We start from the raw sequence: 17,452 nt of genomic DNA on the forward strand, positions 1-17,452 counted from the left end.
TGTGGTTGGTTCTGAGTTCAAGCTAGCTGTGTGTGTGTGTGTAAGAGAGAGAGAGAGAGAGAGAGAGAAAGAAAGAAAGATAGAGAGATAGAGAGACTAATTTTTTCCTGAGAGTGAAAAAGTCATTCTTTATTATTGTCATTTTCTCAAAAAGCTGAACAACGCCCACACATCCTCCACATCACCATGGTCACGGTTGGTCCTCCAGGTCCATCTCAATCCTCGTACATACACACTTACACACACACACGCACACAGATGCAGGCGTATATACATACACACGCACAGATACACACGATGTTACACAGAGACATCACTCATGATGTTTGATAGGTTACTCTTCTGTGCTAAGCTTTCCACTTATCCTTTCATTTTTATATCTGAACATCATTTCACATACGTAGAGTATCAACAAATTACTCCAAACATAGGCAGCAATATTGTGAAAATGTGCAAAAAATAAAGAACGCATGCTCTCTCTCTCTCCTTTATACCTTTCTTTCACCCTCGCTCCCTTTCTCTTCCTCTCACAGTGCAGATGTATTATTGTGGCTGCCTGATATTGCCTGGTTTCCACCTCCCACCTTCCTCACCCACACTTGTTCTCTCTCCGCAGTTGTTTGGCTCTGACTGCACTAAATGAGTTTCTAATGAAGGAGGGGAAGGCAGCACTGGCCCTGTTTTTCTCTCCTCCACGGGTCCTGATGTAGGGTTATCATCTCTCCTTAACAAAGGCCTGCTACTTTACGCTCCCTCTCATTTTCCCTCCTTTCTTCTGGGTGTCGGAATACAATGTGCCTCCTCCATATGAAGCCCCTGGAGCTCCCCTCTAAGGCTCTGTCTCACACACGCTGTGAAGCGCACTGTCTCAACAAGATGTTCTCAGATGAGATCTGACTGAGATTATTTAGAGAGCCTGTCCTCAGAGCCCTTTTTTGATTACATCTGTTGGCCATATTTTTGCATATTTGTTCATTTACAGATTATGAGCGTGTCAAATAAAGGGAACAAGGCTCCCAGTGTTTGACTTTCCCAGCTGCGTTTCTTAGACCCAAATCAAGGCCCCATTCAGTCTTTTCATTTGACTAATTAAATATTTGGTCAAATTAGTGGAACTTAATTACTGAAGCACTCAAAGCCAGAAACTTGAAATGCTTGGAGGTCTTTCAAATAACTTTGGTTAATCAAATGGGTCGTGTCAATACCAGGGGGAGACAACTGTACTTCTGTGAAGTATGAGCTTCTGAGAAGTGTGAGCAACATCGCCCCCTGGTGTCCTTAATGTGCCTCAGATCATAGCAAATGCAAATAAATAATCACTACAATACACACAGTATCCACATCCGCAGTATCCGTCTTGTTTTAAGTTTGTGATATTATGTATGTTGAAGGTAAGTCCTGATCTGACCGAACTTCACTGTTTATCCACAGAAATTGTGAGAGCCATGACCCATGTGATAAACCAGGGAATGTCCATGTACTGGGGCACCTCAAGATGGAGTGCCATGGAGATTATGGTGAGAGGTTGAAAGATCAAGTGAATCTCTGTCTTGTGCAGCCGCAACTTGTATACATATTCTTATTCTTGCATATTTGCAGCATAAACACATATGCTGTTTGAATAGTGTAATTCTAGTCTGATATTTAATTTGAAGAGGTTAGAATAAGGCTGCACCAGTCTGGCAGGTTTGGTTTAATTGTGTATTTCCTGGGTAATTAAAACTAGCACTGACTCATAACACATGGCCTCAAGGAGACCTCCAGAATGTAACATTTATTTTTATTTTTATTATTATTATCATTATTATTAATGAAAAATAGTGCAGGTTTAGACAGGAGGTCAGCCAGTGGGCTATATCCCATTCCCCATTCTTCCTTATCAGCCTTCGCTATACAGATGATAAAAATGTGAAGTGACAGAATCATTTTTTAAAACATTATCACTATTATATTATATATTTTCCTATCTAAAACCAATTACCAGAACTCCTAAGAAAGGAAGCAATTAATTCAGAAGAAATTAAGTGAAATTACCACATGCAAAGCTTATGTGGATATTTTATAACAAGTTCCATTGAATTGTAAAGTGCTAATGTTCATAGAAATGTAGCCTAGGTCAAATTAAAATAAAACTAATCCATAGCTAGACAAAATACTGTCTTAACTCTAACACCTTGTCTACTTCGCCCTTTTCTCTTCCCTTCTATTCTCTCGTTTATGTGCTGTTCTGACTCCCAGGAGGCATACTCAGTAGCTAGGCAGTTCAACCAAATCCCCCCAGTGTGCGAGCAGGCAGAGTATCACTTCTTCCAAAGGGACAAGGTGGAGACGCAACTACCCGAGCTCTACCACAAGATCGGTAAGATCCATTCCTAATAGTCTGCCCTGCTTTCAGCTGTCCCACAGAGGATCTTCAAAGACTAACGTGACAAGAAAGGGCTATCGCAGCTTGATGCAAGTTACTTTGTCTAGGGGTTTATGTAGCTTGCCCTCCTCGTCTACAACATAAATCACAACTACAGCAGAACCTACACTGCTGATCCTACACACTAGCCCTGCGTGTTGTACATAATGTGAAAGTAGGTCCTAACCGTGTGTGGATAAGTGTGTGCACCTGTCAGCTCGGTGGAGCCGAGTGAGAAGACACTTACCTGTGGCTGCCTACTGTCGGTGGCTCTCTCTACTGACGGCAGCTCAAGTGTTGGTTTCTTTTTAGTTCGGTCAGTTTTTCTTTTCTATTTATTTGTGGTGGGTATCCCAAATGAAATGAAAATGCAGTATCCCAAATGCCACAACTGCAAGGATTCACATGTGGCAAACTAATGGAGGGAAGACAGGCCTCAGCTCATGCAGAGCCTGCCAAACTAATTATGAGGCCCAAAAGCCATGACAGGTGTTATTTTACCCATCCCACTGAACGTGATTATGAATGAATTATGCTGATATCATAACACTAACACATTCACCCTGTTGTTGGACATTTGAATACATGATGTTGATGTGATACATGATGCGTATACATGATGTGGAAGTTTATTACTGACTCTTTTAGGTGTGGGTGTGGTTTCCTGGTCTCCTCTGGCCTGTGGAATTATCACAGGGAAGTATGAGAATGGGGTTCCGGAATCCTCCAGAGCATCCATGAAGGTAATTATGCCCAGAGGGCAACATTTACAAGATTCCACTAAAAGGCCCTTTCAAATTTAAACGCCAAAACCACCAAAGTCTCACAGCACCACATTATGATCTCTGTTCCCCGTCTTCAGTCGTACCAGTGGCTGAATGATAAAATCCTGAGCGAGGATGGGAGGAAACAGCAGGCCAAGCTGAAGGAGCTGGGGCACATCGCCGAGAAGCTAGGCTGCACCCTGCCTCAGCTAGCTGTTGGTGAGGACTGCTGGAAGCATAAGCTGACATATTGTAATGATACAGTGCACCACCCTGCATGCTGTCTCAAACCTGTCACTTCCTCCATGCTGCCTATGCTGTACCTTTCTGTCTTCGGCTCTAAAGATGATGCATTAGATCCTCTCATAGCTTGAGTGGGGAGACAACGTTGTGGGTTGAAAAAACAGATAACAGGTCTCTCAAGCATATTGGAATGCTGGATCACATTGAAGGGCTGGCAAGAGAACAGTTGCCATCTCCTTCAGTATGCTATTCCAGAATGTGCTGTAATTTCCCAGTAAAATATAAATATCCTAAGTGTGTGTTTTTTTCACCTTCATCTTTTTTTGCGCAGCCTGGTGCCTACGCAATGAAGGAGTGAGCTCAGTTCTTCTGGGAACATCCAACCCTGCACAGCTAACAGAAAACCTGGGGGCAATTGGGGCAAGTTACTACTGCTGCAGAGCCAAACACATATAACTAGAGCATGAATTTGCTGTGGCTTGGACATTAAAGGGGAAAAACATGGAGGATGACATCAGATGTGCTTCTGTAAAAATGACACTTAGAAGGCTTGTTCATGTTTTCCCTTAGATTGACGTGATGATGTGTTGTTCATCTGTGCAGGTCCTGACAAAGATCACCACAAACATAGCCTCTGATGTCGACCACATTCTCGGAAACAAACCCCACAGCAAGAAGGACTACCATCACTCGGGGTAGACACCCTCGGATAGGGTGCAGGGAAGCTGCTAGGCCAGGCTGGCTACCGTGACTCTGCTCCTGTGTGTGTGTGTGTGTGTGTATGCGCATAAGTGTGTGTGCGTGTGTGTGTGTATGTGTCCTGCTGCTCTCCGCGTCCAGAACTGCAGTTGCCTCCGAGAACAGATCCGGCCCCAATCTGGCTCAAGACTGGCAGAATGCAAGCCACGTCAGGGCCAGAACTGTTACAGAGCCAGCTGCTGTCAGTTGTGGTGCTCAGCTGTGTTAACAGAGCTCCTCTAAAATGCTATGCATGCTTCTGGTAGACCAAACATCCTATCCTCTCAGACTCTGAACTAATGACTGTAAAAAAAACATGGACAGCATGGTGTCATGCACGTACATTCTGAAGAAATTAAGCCAAAATTGGTCGGTCATTTTGGCAAAATTGGAGCCTTAGTGTGTGTGTGCTTTTTGGAGCCAGAGCATGCGTAGTAAACAAAGAAATCAGCCAGGTCCGCCCAGAATTAACCATATTTGGGTAAATCTCTCGCCATTTTTTAATTCCCTCCAGTGGCTTCGCTTTTGACTGAGCGTATGCTGTCCATTGTTTTTACGGTCATTGCTCTGAACATCAAGCTAGTAACAAGTACGTACACATGTTGCAACATCACATTCAGGGTTTCCAACTTTCAGGGCTGTTTGGTGTTTGACAGAGTGGGCCCTCTGAATTCTCAGCATGAGTGGAGGCATGACGAGTGGAGAAATTGCTTGAAAATGTAAATCTTGCGTCAAAACCCGTGCTAGTTGGCAACTCTGATAACCGTATTTTACTCAGATGTGCCGTTTACTGTCTGTCATCCATAATAGCCAAAGTGAACCCTCTCTCTGGAACTATGGACTCTTTCCATTTCTCTTAAATAAAGAAAGCACTCCTTAGCAGCTGTGAATTTTGGAGAAAAAAGATTGACATATTGTCTGAGTTGTTTACAAATAAATGGCAAAAACAAGACAATTCCCTCCTTAGAGAACTAGTCTTATTCAATGCCATCACTACCAAATTCCCTTGACTCCATTACTGTTAAGTGTCAAGTCTTTTCCTGAGACTGTATGCTCTGCGCTGTCTTTATGAAACCGGTTCAGTTTGCTGAGAATTAGCTAAGAATGACTATGATGTCATGTTAGCTTTTCTGCACTTCTGAACCTAATCGCAAAGCACAAAATCTTTTGATCCTGAAGGTCAAAGGATCAAGTACCTGTGCATGTGTTTTGCTTGGAGGCTTTGCCTCCACTGCATAAATTGCTATATTGTTTACAATACTGTAAAATGGTATTACGATGATGACAGTATGTAGTGATCTGTGTCATTTGTTTTTAACAATAAAAACAAATTTTCCTCGACTCCTGTTGTATCAGTCTATTTTAAGTGCCTTGGAATGTATGATGCATGACAGAATTAAGTAAAGAATTGTGAAAAGTGTCCTGATATTTCTGCAATAGGATTTATGCTGTAAGTGCTGGTTAAAGAAGAATGAGCAATGGCGGGCAATACAGATAAAAACAACGCCCAGAATCCCAAGGACATGACTGAGGAAGGCAAATCTTGTTCTTGGAAAAACTTTGTAATCAGACGACATGATGTAAATAGTAACCATCTGTCTCTATAGAAACTGAGCCTCGCTTGCCCAAACATTGCGCTGACTCCACCTTTAAAGGTTTATGATTGGATGGCCATTCTTCTGGTTTTCAAAAGTCTGCTTTTCGATTGGCTGCCTCATCTAATCTTATTACACTCAAGAGTGCCCGCGCGCCAAACACTACAGACCGTGGGTAGGTTATGAGATTTACTGAAGGTTTGGAAGCTGTGTTTTAGATACATTGATGTTGGGATAAACTGAGTTCTCGCCTATTAACCAAACATTTATGAATCACAATAACTGGTCATTCAGGGGTCGTTGTCATTGATCAGTTAACGTTCAAGCTGATAACGTTAGCTAGCAAGCTAATTTAGCACTAACATTACCTCTACATTTGCTATTTTGGCCCAGCAACCCAGCTGGCTTATGTTAACTACATTTATTAGCCCTCTAGCTAAACAAACTAGTTTTTTACCTGTACAACAGCCATTCAGCCTGGTACTACCACGTCAAGCAAGGTGAGTTGCTGTCCTGAGCCCCCAAGGCTGTAACTTCTAGGTTAGAAGATTAGGCAACTGTAAGCTAAACATATGACATAGCCATGTTAGCTTGCAAAGTTGCGCTTTTCAATTTTGTTTAATATTATCCACTTACAATGACACATCGATATTGTGTAAACTGGAAGAAAATTATGATACTTAACCTGCTAGCTATCGTGATCAACTTTAATTATCGCAACCTGTTTGGAGAGGCGTAACCTGTTGCCATATACCACCTTTGAATGTGGATCAGCTGGAAATGTAAACACCGACAGACAGACCGAAAGACATCGACATCTCTGCCCTCTTCTACCTCCCCCAGCACACAATGTCGTTTCCGTGCCCTTCGGTAAAAGACCAATGGCAGACCGGCAGGTGTGACAGTTTGTGTGTGGCCTCGAGCAATGATGCCGACAGAGCTTCGGCAGAGGATTCCTTTGACCTGAACAGATCCTATCCGTGCGCGCGACGGCCTGGCGTCAAAAAGAACCTCTCACTGCAGCCATGGCTAGAGAGTTCCAAGGGTGAGCGGCCTACATGGAGTAGGCTAAGTGAAAATGTTTTCTTCTCACTGTAAAATTCCACTTGCATGGTGACCACTCAGATGTGTGTGGACGCTGTGTATATGAAGTCACCCGAATCCCTGATCCCCTTTTCTTCTCAGGTGACTCCCAGAACGGTCATAGCTCTGTGGCCACGAGAAACCTGCAGATATCGAGTCTGCATCGCTCCGATTCTCCACCCGGATCTCCAGAGCAGAGCTCCAGCCGATTGGATAATACACTGCTCAGACAGTTGGCCCCTGAGGGCTTTGGGCCAGCTGAACACTTTCTGGTGCATAACCCAAACACGGCGGTCTTTACTGTGGACCGTAAAACTACAGAGGTAGGCCTATAGCAAAGCAGCTCACTAATTCTACTTTCATATGTTTGAGCCAAATTAAAAAAGTAGTAGCAGTAGGCCAACACTCTCCCTTCATTCTAATAGTGTAACAAGAATATATTGACACCTACAAAATTAGTTTGACAGAAATGTTGCCACTCTGGTGTTATCCCTACTATAGATCCTAGAAGTCAATGAGCAGGCTTGTAAGCTGCTGGAGTTCAGTATGAATGAGCTGATTGCCCAGAGGCTGTGTCGCATCCTGAGGACCAGGCAGTACCAAGAGGATGCACTGACTGGGGAGGTTCTGAATACCGATGGAAATGTGGTCTCAATTTCAGGAAAAGTGGTAAGATGTGATTCTGTGCTTACTGTGTTGGCTGAGGTTACAGAAATGGACTCACACAGCTGACTGTTTTTTACATGTTGATGACACAAGACATTAGATATTAAGTTTGTACAGTTCTCTCACAGTAGACAGATCAGTTGCCTTGTATGCAAACGTATACAGTGAAACGGTGCAACCACCTTCTTTATGTTGGGAGGACCTCTCGGTGTTGGGTGTCCTACTTGCATAGTAACCTTTGTTTATTGTTATAACTGTGTATGCGTGTGTACTGTAGGTGGATGCAGTGAGCAGGTCTGAAGCAGAGCTTCCTGTGTCTGTTTGGACCTGCAGGCTGTCTCATGACCCGACCCACTGTTTGGTTCTGATGGAGCCAGTGGAGAGAATAACAGCTCATGTCACCTTCTTGGAAAATGTAGGCTATTCTAAATTTGTAGTAAAAAAAAGGGTGTCACTTTATGTGGATAGTCCGCCTACAGAGACTTTACAGATGGTTTGGTGAAATTCAAGCTCAGTCTTTCTAATTGTTTACTGAACATCACCTTAACCAAACCCAAGCCCTAATCCTAACCTTAACCATACATTGTAGTTAACAGAGTTTCAATGGATAGTTTGTTTATATTATGAGCATCTGTAGAAAGTCTATAGAGGACCATTCAAATAAAATGTGACAAAAAAATATGTATTTTCACATTTATGTCTTGCGTGGGCAAGTGTATGCACAACCTCTGCCAAAACCTATATTTGACATCCTTCGAGTGGCACTTGTCCAAATGTGTGTGGGTTGCAAATGTATGCAGTGCTCTCTTATTTTCATTCACACATGCATGCATTACAAAAATATGAAGTGTTTATTTATGATTTTGTACAGTATGATTCATTTAACAATGGGGTATGGATCTTGGGTCTAGAGACAGATTTGGCATATCTGTAAACAAGACAAAACAGTGGATTTTAGAACCGATGGCTTCAGTGCACTAATCGTGAGAGCTGCTTTTTCGATCCAGGGAAGCATCATCAGCTGTGACCTTGCCTTTGCACACCTCCATGGTTACGGGCTTGCTGATGAGTTGACGGGGCTGTCAATCATGGAGCTGATGCCATCTCTGCACGTCCCTCTCCACTGCCGACCCATGCCCAAGGTCAGATCTCATCAGTGCCACCTAATTAGTCTCTTAAAGGTTCAGTCCGTGATTGGAATATAATACACTTTTTGTCAAATTTGGCAAATTGCTCCTCACAGTCCTTTAGCTGTCTGCTCAATGTTTGTGGTGGAAAAAAACTCTGGTGTTTGAACACAGGCCTGGCTTAGTAAATGGGAAACAAACGTCTCAGACCAAGCCAAAAACAATTCCTGCCAATCAACAGGTGTGCTTCAGTGGCTCAGAAGGGAGGGGTGTAATTTGTTTGGCTGTTGAGCTCAACAGCCTTTCGCAAAACCAAATCACGGATTACATCTTTAAGTGGGAAATAATAATATTACCCTGAAGGGCAGTCTTATGCCCTCCTTGCCAGATAATTATGCTTATTTACATTTAGTCATTTAGCAGACGCTTTTTCCCAAAGCGACGTAGTTGCCTGAAAGAAAGAAATTCTTAGAACTGAAGAATCAATTATCTGATTAATTTCTTACAGGTGCAGACAGTATGAAATTATTTGAATAGTTTTTCCCCTTTTGCAGATGTACCGTGTGCAGAGACTAAGAGCCAGAGGTCGGGGAGGTACATCTTTGCCTCTCTGTGTGAAACTGAAAGGCACAGTGGCTTGTGGGAAACCGCTGGAAGTCTCGGTCTCCAATGGGTTCCCAGAAAGCCGAGTCGCCACAGAGAGCCATGATCCCAACCGCGCTTCCTACAGCTCAGCGGACCTTTGCTCGTCAGAGTCTTCCCCTGAACATCCACAGCCTAACTCCTCCCTCGCGCCCAGTACAGGTAGGGCAATGCTTCTTCAGAGCATTTCTAGAATATCACTCACTGTCATTGCCTTCAGGTATTCTACTTAAAGCAACAGTGTGGAGTTTTGACATGCAAAAACCTTTGCAAATACCCCAAAACAACACAGTTGGCACTGATGAAAGCTTAATGGTAGGGTAAATGGTTTCTTTTGGCGACATAGTTGCCAAAGCTTTTTTGCAGGGTGGTCCACCCTGACCCACAGAACTACATAGTGCATAGCCTTGGTCACTAGTGGGAACAACGTGTGTTTATCTGTTGTTTAAATTACCATATACCATTACAATTAAATTGAAGATGCCAAAACAATTTGCCTAAAAGTGGAACATTACTGCATACTGTTGCTTAAATTCATTCACAGAAAATGTCAATTGCACTATGCAGGTGGGTGTGTGTGCGTGCATGCATGCTCTCTGGCAAGATGTTAATTACGACCATGAAAATGCTTTTTGCCTTTTCTGTGTCTTGCCTTCCTGTAGGAGACAGAAATGGTCACAGCCTCCCGTCTCCGAGCTCAGGGCTGGTGTATTCTGGGACAGTGTGGCTGTTTGCTCCTCTCAGTGGGCTTCTTACCCTCTATCTCGACGGATCTATTCATAGTATCAGCAACTACTTTGCCTTGATGCTGTTCGGATACAGGAAGTCTGAGCTGAGGGGGAAGGTAAGTACAGTTCTCCAAATAAAAGCTTGTGCCATGTATTGCCCTGAATTGGAATATTGTTTTAAAACAGAACTGTCTTTTGCACTCACAGCATAATAAATATAAAAGGATATAAATGTGACAGTGAGTTTTTCTTGTTTTGAGAGGTGATAATCTTGTCTAGAGTCCTGGTTTAGTTTTTTGCACACTGGGTTCGTTTCACAAAGGCAAGGTTTAAAGGTGTGGCTAAAGATGAAGTGTGCTATGAACTGATGTGATGTATGGGTACAGCCATGTTAACTAACTCTCTTTATGTGTGCAGAATGTCACCTTCCTGATGCCGGCGTTCTTTGAGTGGATGCAGGGCTTCAACCACAGTACCAGTCCTGTGTTCCACCGGCACAGGGACACCTCTGACCCTGCCAGTAATGACTCGGGTACATCATCTACTGACACACTCCCGCCCCGTTCTCCTTACTGCAGAGATGTAGCCAGTAGCTCATTGTGGCATGCTGTAGCCTCTGCACTTTCTCTCTTTTTCTCAAGAATGGCTTTAGCTGTCTTACAACATGGCACCCTCTTACTAACTGCAATAAATTCATCATGGGAGCCACTTATGATCCTTCCAACTATGTAGTCAGTCAGTGGGTGGGTGAAGATGGAAGCTGCAAGTTGTGTATGGTTGTTGGCTCATTAAAACATATTCTTTTGGTTGTAAAACTAGCCTGAGGTCGCTACACATGGACACTTAGTTAGGTTTTAAAACCATTGGCATGTTTGTTTGAGAATAAACTAATTGAGGTTAAACTCTTTGCTGGTTAATGACTGGGACAGTAGAATTTATTTAGTTTGAGAGCGGCAGAGAAGTGGACACCAGACACTTACAAACAGGACTGGCAAATGGAATTGGAGATTGCTGGCTGATGTCGGAGGGCAACTTCCACAGTGTATTGTTGTGACCGCTATGAGACAGGCAGGCTGTACCTAGGTTGTAATCTGAGTGTAAGTGCATTGTTTCATTTATTGAGTTAAATATTCCCTTTTGAAGATGCGATAAGTTAAGTATTGGTTTGATGGTCGTTGTGCACCCTGTTGTTATAATACTTAGGCTAGGTTGTTGGGTATGAGTACTCGCATGTAGCTGTGAAAGGTTTGGCCGCTGTGGGAAGTCCCCAACCAGTAGCACAAGATATTTGACATCTTTTGATGTGTATATAGCTAAAAAAAAAAAAAAAAAAAAACATTACCCACATATTAAACAGTAGGTTGCTTTTCCAATAAAATAGTGGTATACTCCACCCTTACACCTCTCTCTTTCACTTCCTGATTCCTCTAGACCCCTGTAGGTGCTCTAGTATCTCTAACCCTGCACCTGGGAGTGCAGTAACCCACTCCAGTAACTCTCTCCCCGTGAAAAGCAGCCAGGAAACCAATGGTGAGTGCCAGAACGACTCAGAGTTGAACTTTCCTCTACTCGACCCTGAGTGCATGAGGTGTCTCCATGTAAACATAAACATTCCAGCCAAATATAAAATAAATAAAAATGTGAGCCGTTCTTAATCCATGCCATTGTGCTTTCTGTAGACCCTAACACGGTGCTGGCTGGGGACATGGCGATAGTCCAGCAGGCGCTGCAGAGGAGAGTCTCTGGTGGGAAGGGGAGGATCTTTACTGGGAACACGGCCAGACTGGAGATGCCCAGTAGCGTGCCGTCTACATTGACCTCACCTGCTGTCACCTCCACTCAGCTTGACAGGTATGTTCATAGACCATAGATCACATGACTGAGCACTTTGACCAATAACAAAACTAATCCATCTGCAATACAGATGAGACAAAATTCCCTAATAAAAACATCCATACATACATACATACATTACAGCTTGTCCCCTTTACCCATCAGTAGCTTTGGTTGATCGGTTTATGATGTCATGTCAGGCTTACAAAGGGTATTTCAGTTTCAGTGATGCTAGGTAATATCTAAACCATAATGTTTGCATTAACTGCAGTGGATGAGTGTTCTGTTCTGTGTGCCCCCCAGGCGAGATGACACAGTGGAGCTGTTTAAGCAGGTTGTGGAGATGGCGGCCCAGTGCAGCCTGAGCGAGCACACGGACAGCACCCAGGCTCTCCTGCAGACTTTCACCCTGGTTGAGTCCCAGGAGGTGTGGGGGGCTCGCTCCCCCCAGCACAACTCCAACCACCGCAGGCCCTCCAGAGACCAGGAGAAGACCGGTTCTGACTCCTCATGCCCAGCCGGGGAGGCCAAACGGGCCCTGACCAAGCCCCGTGGCTCATCACGACTGCAGGGAGCAGAGGGTTCGGATACCCTACAGAACTCCAGCTTCGAGGTCATTTCTCTGGGTAGCCACTCATCAGGCTTCTGCGAGCAGTCGGGCGGGGGTGAGTCAGGCCCTGACCGATTGGATACCACACACCCACCCTCTTCCACTCCCTTTTCTGCCCCCTCCCCGGTCCCTGCGGTCGACTCGGGCAGCTGCCTGCTGGACATCGACTCCAACGGGGACATGCTGACCAGGGCACTCGAGGAACTAGACCTGAGCAGCAGCCTGGAGCTGCCCGGGGCCAACGCAGACCTGGACCACCTCAACCTCTCCCAGGCGTCCTGCGACACGGCGGAGCTCCTACGCACCCCCTCACCCTACGTGGTGGAGTCCGACCTTGAGTTGGAAGTGGTGGCAGAGAAGACTGAGGAGGCCATGAACCCCAGAGCAGAGGGGGTGGAGGGAAAGAGAAGCCCCTCCCAGCAGTGGGACTCCTTCTCTATGCATCACAATGGCCGAGTTCCGGAACTCCAGAGCATTGGCGATCCAGGTGGGCAGTTGCCAGGCAACACCCTAGCAACATCAACACCGAAGAAGCAGCTGCCACTACCAGCCCAGCAGAACGGAACGCAGGCTAACTCCACCAGTGAGATTCTGGAAGGAAGTTTTGAGGGGAACTGCTACCACAGAGATGGAACCAGACTTGGTGTGTACCTACTTGATATGAAGACATAAATCTTATCTGCTCAACTTTTAGCTTTGAAAGTTGAGAAATAACACTTGGCCTATACGTTCCATATAAGTTATATTGTTCATTGATATATTGTGCAACACATAATTCCCTCTGATGACATATAAAGTATGTTGGTGTCTGAGTTTATGAGATTGGGATGAAATCAAGTTTCTAAAGCTCGGCCATGCCTTACATCTATTAGGTCATCCCTATAAAACTGACGCACACGCTTAACCCAAACCCCATTTGTTTGTCTGTTGCAGAGGTTCAGTGTGAGATCAGGCGGGGTGCTCTCCCAGACGGCCGCCCTCTCTTCTGCATCTGGCTAACAGGACGACTCCCCCTGAGCGATCAGCAGGGGGCACCACAGAGCCCGCAGTACACAAGAAACAGCCAGACCTCCCCACTGGACGCCTCCAGCTACAGCCTTGGGGAGGTCAGGCAGCATTAACACCCAGTGGCTTCACTTCCTGAAAGTCTTGCACTTATCACATTCAGTTTAATGGCCTCCTGTTAAGTTTCATCATGCATGCAACTGTTTCTGTTTGTATAACTATACTTGTGTGTTAGGCAGATAGTTAAACATTAACAGTACCCTGTTAAAAGGTGTGCTTATAAGCACTTTGTAAAACAGCTGTAATTTTGGGGGGTGTGTGTGTGTGTGTGTGTGTGTGTGTGTGTGTGTGTGTGTGTTTGTTGTAGGCGATTCGAGAGGCGAGCAAAGGGGAGGCTCTTCGCTCCACCACTGACCTGGAACAGTCGCAGGCCTGTAAGGGCCAGTTTGAGGATGAGTATCGGCCTCTGCGCGCCGTGGGCAAGGGAGCCTTCGGCTTCGTGTGGAAGGCCTGTGGGAGGGACGATGGCAAGGAGGTAAGGACGGATGATTCGGTCCAGATTAGAGCAGCTAAGCATGTTATTCATATGGAATGGAGACGAATATCCCATAGTTTTTGTGAAGGACTGTGAAAAGCTTGTCAAATAAGACTACATATCAGGACTCTTGCCATGGATTTCATTCGTAAATTCATTAGTTTACAGTGGACTTGTAAATAATGTAAGTAATACAAGTTGTAAGGAGAGTGAATGAAAAGTCCATGATGGTCCAAAAGTCTAGTCATTTAAAGGGAAGGAAAAAGTGAAGGTGCCTTTATTAATGCCTTCATCTACTTTGGATGGTGTGCTTCACTAGGATTTGGTTGTTAACAAACGGCATTCAGATGTACTCGACATTGAGTTGATTCCTGTTCCTTCCTCTTCCTTCAGGTTGTGGTGAAGTTCATTAAGAAGGCCCGGATAGTGAGTGAGTGCTGGGTGGATGACTCTGACATGGGCAAAGTCAGTCAGGAAATCGCCATTCTGGCTCGTCTGGATCATCCCAACATCATCAAGGTGGGTCAGAGAGACGCAATGACACGGGGGCTTCCAAACACCATTCAGACAGTCTGATGTGGCCTGTGTGGACTAACAGAGGATCTCCTGTGCTGTGCTCCCAGGTGCTGGAGGTGTTTGAGAACGAGCTGTTCTTCCAGATGGTGATGGAGAAGCACGGCAACGGCATGGACCTGTTTGAGTTCATCGAGCAGCAGCCATGTCTGGATGAGCCTCTGGCCAGCTACATCTTCAGACAAGTACGCAGAGCTTAGAAATACAATTCCCAGAACAGCTAGCACTTTTTGTTTCATAGCTTCCTACTTTGCAAGGGGACCTGGTGACACTTATTGTTATAAATTCCATTCAAATCTATAATCAGTGCATGAACATGTCCTATGGCTGAACAATGTTTAGTGGGCATATATGGATTGATTGAACATATGCAAAAGACACAAATGTAAGTGTCTGTTCTAGGTAGACTATTTCTATTCAACATTTCCAGTTTGCAGTAGGAAATGTGTACCCTGGTCTGAGGTCTGAAGGTTGTGTTTGGGTTTTATCTTGAATCTGTGTTTTGTGATTACACTGACACTTGGTCTCTGCAGTTGGTAGCCGCAGTGAACTACTTGGGTCAGAAAGGCATCCTCCACCGGGACATCAAAGATGAAAACATCATCATCAACCAAAGCTTCTACATCAAGTTGATTGACTTTGGCTCAGCTACAGTGATGGAACCTGGAAAGCTGTTCTACGCCTTCTGTGGCACTCTGGAGTACTGTTCTCCAGAGGTTCTACGAGGGAACCCGTAAGCACTACTTCATCCACATGGTCAAACTTGAGTTAATAAAGCTTGCATCTGTAGAGACCATTTCCCTTTGAGCAGGGCCCTAATTGCTACATTGATCCTCACTTGCATATGCATTGGTTTTATATGAGTTATGTGCATTTATTGTGGCCAGCACTTATTTCAGTGAGAAAAGTGACAGACTAAATTATGAAACCACCACTGGCTGATAGTTAAAGGATGAATTTCTGCACCCAGGCTTTTGTAGTGTGTGCGTGTGTGTGTGCGTGCAAGTGTGTGAGGGATGTTTTGTGTTGTGTGCACTGCAGGTATGAAGGACCTGAGCTGGAAATGTGGTCTTTAGGGGTGCTGCTCTACACTTTGCTCTTCAGTGAGAACCCATTCTGCAGTGTGGAAGAGACCCTGGAGGCCAAACTCAAGCCCCCCTTCCCCCTGTCCTCCGGTAAGAGACAGAGAACACTCAGCAGAATGGCAAAGGGGAAATGTCAGTTTTGAAATATGAATATTTGTTATTCATCCGGAAAAAGATCAGGAGCTTTTTTGTATCTTTGTACCTTTGTTTAAATGATTCCTAAAGTCTTGACCCAGCCCCTTGACTCGATCAATTGTTTACTTCATAAATCGATCAAATCATTTTACACCAGAGTGTAATTAGCCTCTTTGCTCTGTTGTTTGTCAGGGGCTGCTGCTCATTGTCATTTAACCATTCATTCATTCTAGTTATTCCTTAATTGATAAAAATCCTTCATAAATCAACAATCTGTCAGTGATTCAGACCGTAACCCCTGCTCTCCCTCAGGACTGAGTGGCATTCTCCAGGGGCTGCTGCAGCCCCAGCCCAGCCTGAGGATCACCCTGGAGGAGCTGCTGCTGGAGCCGTGGCTACGCCAGCCCATCAACCTGGCTGAGTACAGCTGGGCCGAGGTGCTGCCCTCCAGCCACGGTGAGTGAGCTGCAGCACGGACACCTGGGTTTCAACAGGGAAAACTGCAGGAAGAAAACCCTTACCTGTTATTCTTTTAGGTTGTTTGGATTTTTCCTTCATGCTTTTGACCCGTAAAATAGGTCTGTAGCATTCGACTACAATATCTTTATTAATGTAACGGTGTGTTTGAAGTCCATAATTTTTTTCAAAGCATTTTTATCTAGTTTTTACGGTTACAGTTGGTGTCATAGATATTAGTAGAATTTGACATTTGCCCTTGACCCAACTTTTCGTAGCAGGTCCACAATTAACAATGATAAAAACATATTTTATTTAATCAGAGCCGTCGTCTAAGACCAATCAAATCCGGCTGGATCAAATACAGTTTTGGATTGGCTATGTATTGTTCCATTCTTTGAATCAATTCATGTTAGGCGCATGTCCATTGTATTAATACTTGGTTAGCCAGCCCTTCTAACATATACAATATGGTCAGGACCTACAGTTTAGTCTATAAGTAAATAATAAGTAATAAGTGTCAACTCATTACCAAATAGGTTAGTTAAATGCCATTATTCTCTAAGAGCATGTTTCTTCTGACCCACCCCACAATTTTGGAACCAATGCCTTTAACAAACATAATTTTTGTGGGTATTTTATTTGATTTATTTCCTTGTTTGTATCATCTGAATAGCCCATCATTTTTTTGTCATCTCAGATTCAGAGTCGCAGGGTCACCAGGAGGCTAGTTCAAGGCCTCATGAAGATGACATACTGTACCACAATTTGGGGGCTAGTCTGATCAACGATGACACACCGCTTGAAGACGAGCAGGATGAGGAAGAGCACAAGTCCATGGTTGCCTTGGAGGCAGAACTTCAAAAGTATCTTTCTGATGACTAAAACAGGCACTAGAGCTAAAAAGAATCACAAAATGTTTTTAATGTAAAATTGTATTTCTGATATTGAGTTGTCTTTGATGGCAAAGTGCATTAAACTCACTATCTGTCCATCTATGTAAAATCTGTGATGTAATACTCTAGCCAAAGAGGCACAGGGATCAACACTCGGGTGCATATGGACTTACTGGTAGTCACCAATTTGGTGGTAGTGAAGGGTGGAGGGTTATTGCTGCTATATATTGATGATGAAGGTGATCGTATGTCATTGGGTGAAGGACAAAGTACATCCACTACATGAAGTACATTTCTGGTTGACTTATTTGGGGCTTTGTCAACAAAATAGCTG

The 17,452-nt window shown here is 44.3% G+C and overlaps 2 protein-coding genes across 2 annotated transcripts in view; both read left to right on the forward strand.

The window, feature by feature from the left end:
* The window catches only part of LOC122132189 (voltage-gated potassium channel subunit beta-1-like), a gene marked incomplete at its 5' end in the record, with an annotated part of 11,866 nt that extends 6,376 nt beyond the window's left edge, over positions 1 to 5,490 (forward strand). Inside the window, 6 exons of the mRNA XM_042707006.1 lie at positions 1,432 to 1,517; positions 2,239 to 2,359; positions 3,053 to 3,147; positions 3,267 to 3,387; positions 3,743 to 3,831; positions 4,015 to 5,490. Coding sequence (XP_042562940.1) covers positions 1,432 to 1,517; positions 2,239 to 2,359; positions 3,053 to 3,147; positions 3,267 to 3,387; positions 3,743 to 3,831; positions 4,015 to 4,110 — 608 coding nt within the window. The remainder of the gene's footprint in view (positions 1 to 1,431; positions 1,518 to 2,238; positions 2,360 to 3,052; positions 3,148 to 3,266; positions 3,388 to 3,742; positions 3,832 to 4,014) is intronic.
* A 399-nt stretch (positions 5,491 to 5,889) lies between these two features.
* Positions 5,890 to 17,446, forward strand: pask (PAS domain containing serine/threonine kinase). The gene is made up of 21 exons (XM_042707005.1): positions 5,890 to 5,919; positions 6,213 to 6,244; positions 6,588 to 6,789; positions 6,930 to 7,150; positions 7,329 to 7,496; positions 7,771 to 7,908; positions 8,501 to 8,635; positions 9,175 to 9,424; positions 9,925 to 10,106; positions 10,408 to 10,522; positions 11,422 to 11,520; positions 11,670 to 11,841; positions 12,127 to 13,076; positions 13,367 to 13,539; positions 13,806 to 13,973; positions 14,367 to 14,492; positions 14,597 to 14,731; positions 15,080 to 15,279; positions 15,588 to 15,721; positions 16,079 to 16,222; positions 16,923 to 17,446. Exons 3-21 carry the CDS (start codon positions 6,594 to 6,596, stop codon positions 17,105 to 17,107), a joined length of 3,891 nt encoding a protein of 1,296 aa, XP_042562939.1. The 5' UTR covers positions 5,890 to 5,919; positions 6,213 to 6,244; positions 6,588 to 6,593; the 3' UTR covers positions 17,108 to 17,446.
* The last annotated feature ends 6 nt before the right edge of the window (positions 17,447 to 17,452 follow it).

Source organism: Clupea harengus, unplaced genomic scaffold, assembly GCF_900700415.2.
Source record: "Clupea harengus unplaced genomic scaffold, Ch_v2.0.2, whole genome shotgun sequence".
NCBI lineage: Eukaryota > Metazoa > Chordata > Actinopteri > Clupeiformes > Clupeidae > Clupea > Clupea harengus.

Excerpts from the sequence above, each read along its gene's own strand:
- pask (XM_042707005.1), top strand. The coding sequence starts at position 6,594 with ATGTCGTTTCCGTGCCCTTCGGTAAAAGACCAATGGCAGACCGGCAGG. Across the intron at positions 9,425-9,924 it reads CTCCCTCGCGCCCAGTACAG|GAGACAGAAATGGTCACAGC; the intron begins GTAGGGCAATGC and ends GCCTTCCTGTAG. Across the intron at positions 14,493-14,596 it reads ATCATCCCAACATCATCAAG|GTGCTGGAGGTGTTTGAGAA; the intron begins GTGGGTCAGAGA and ends CTGTGCTCCCAG.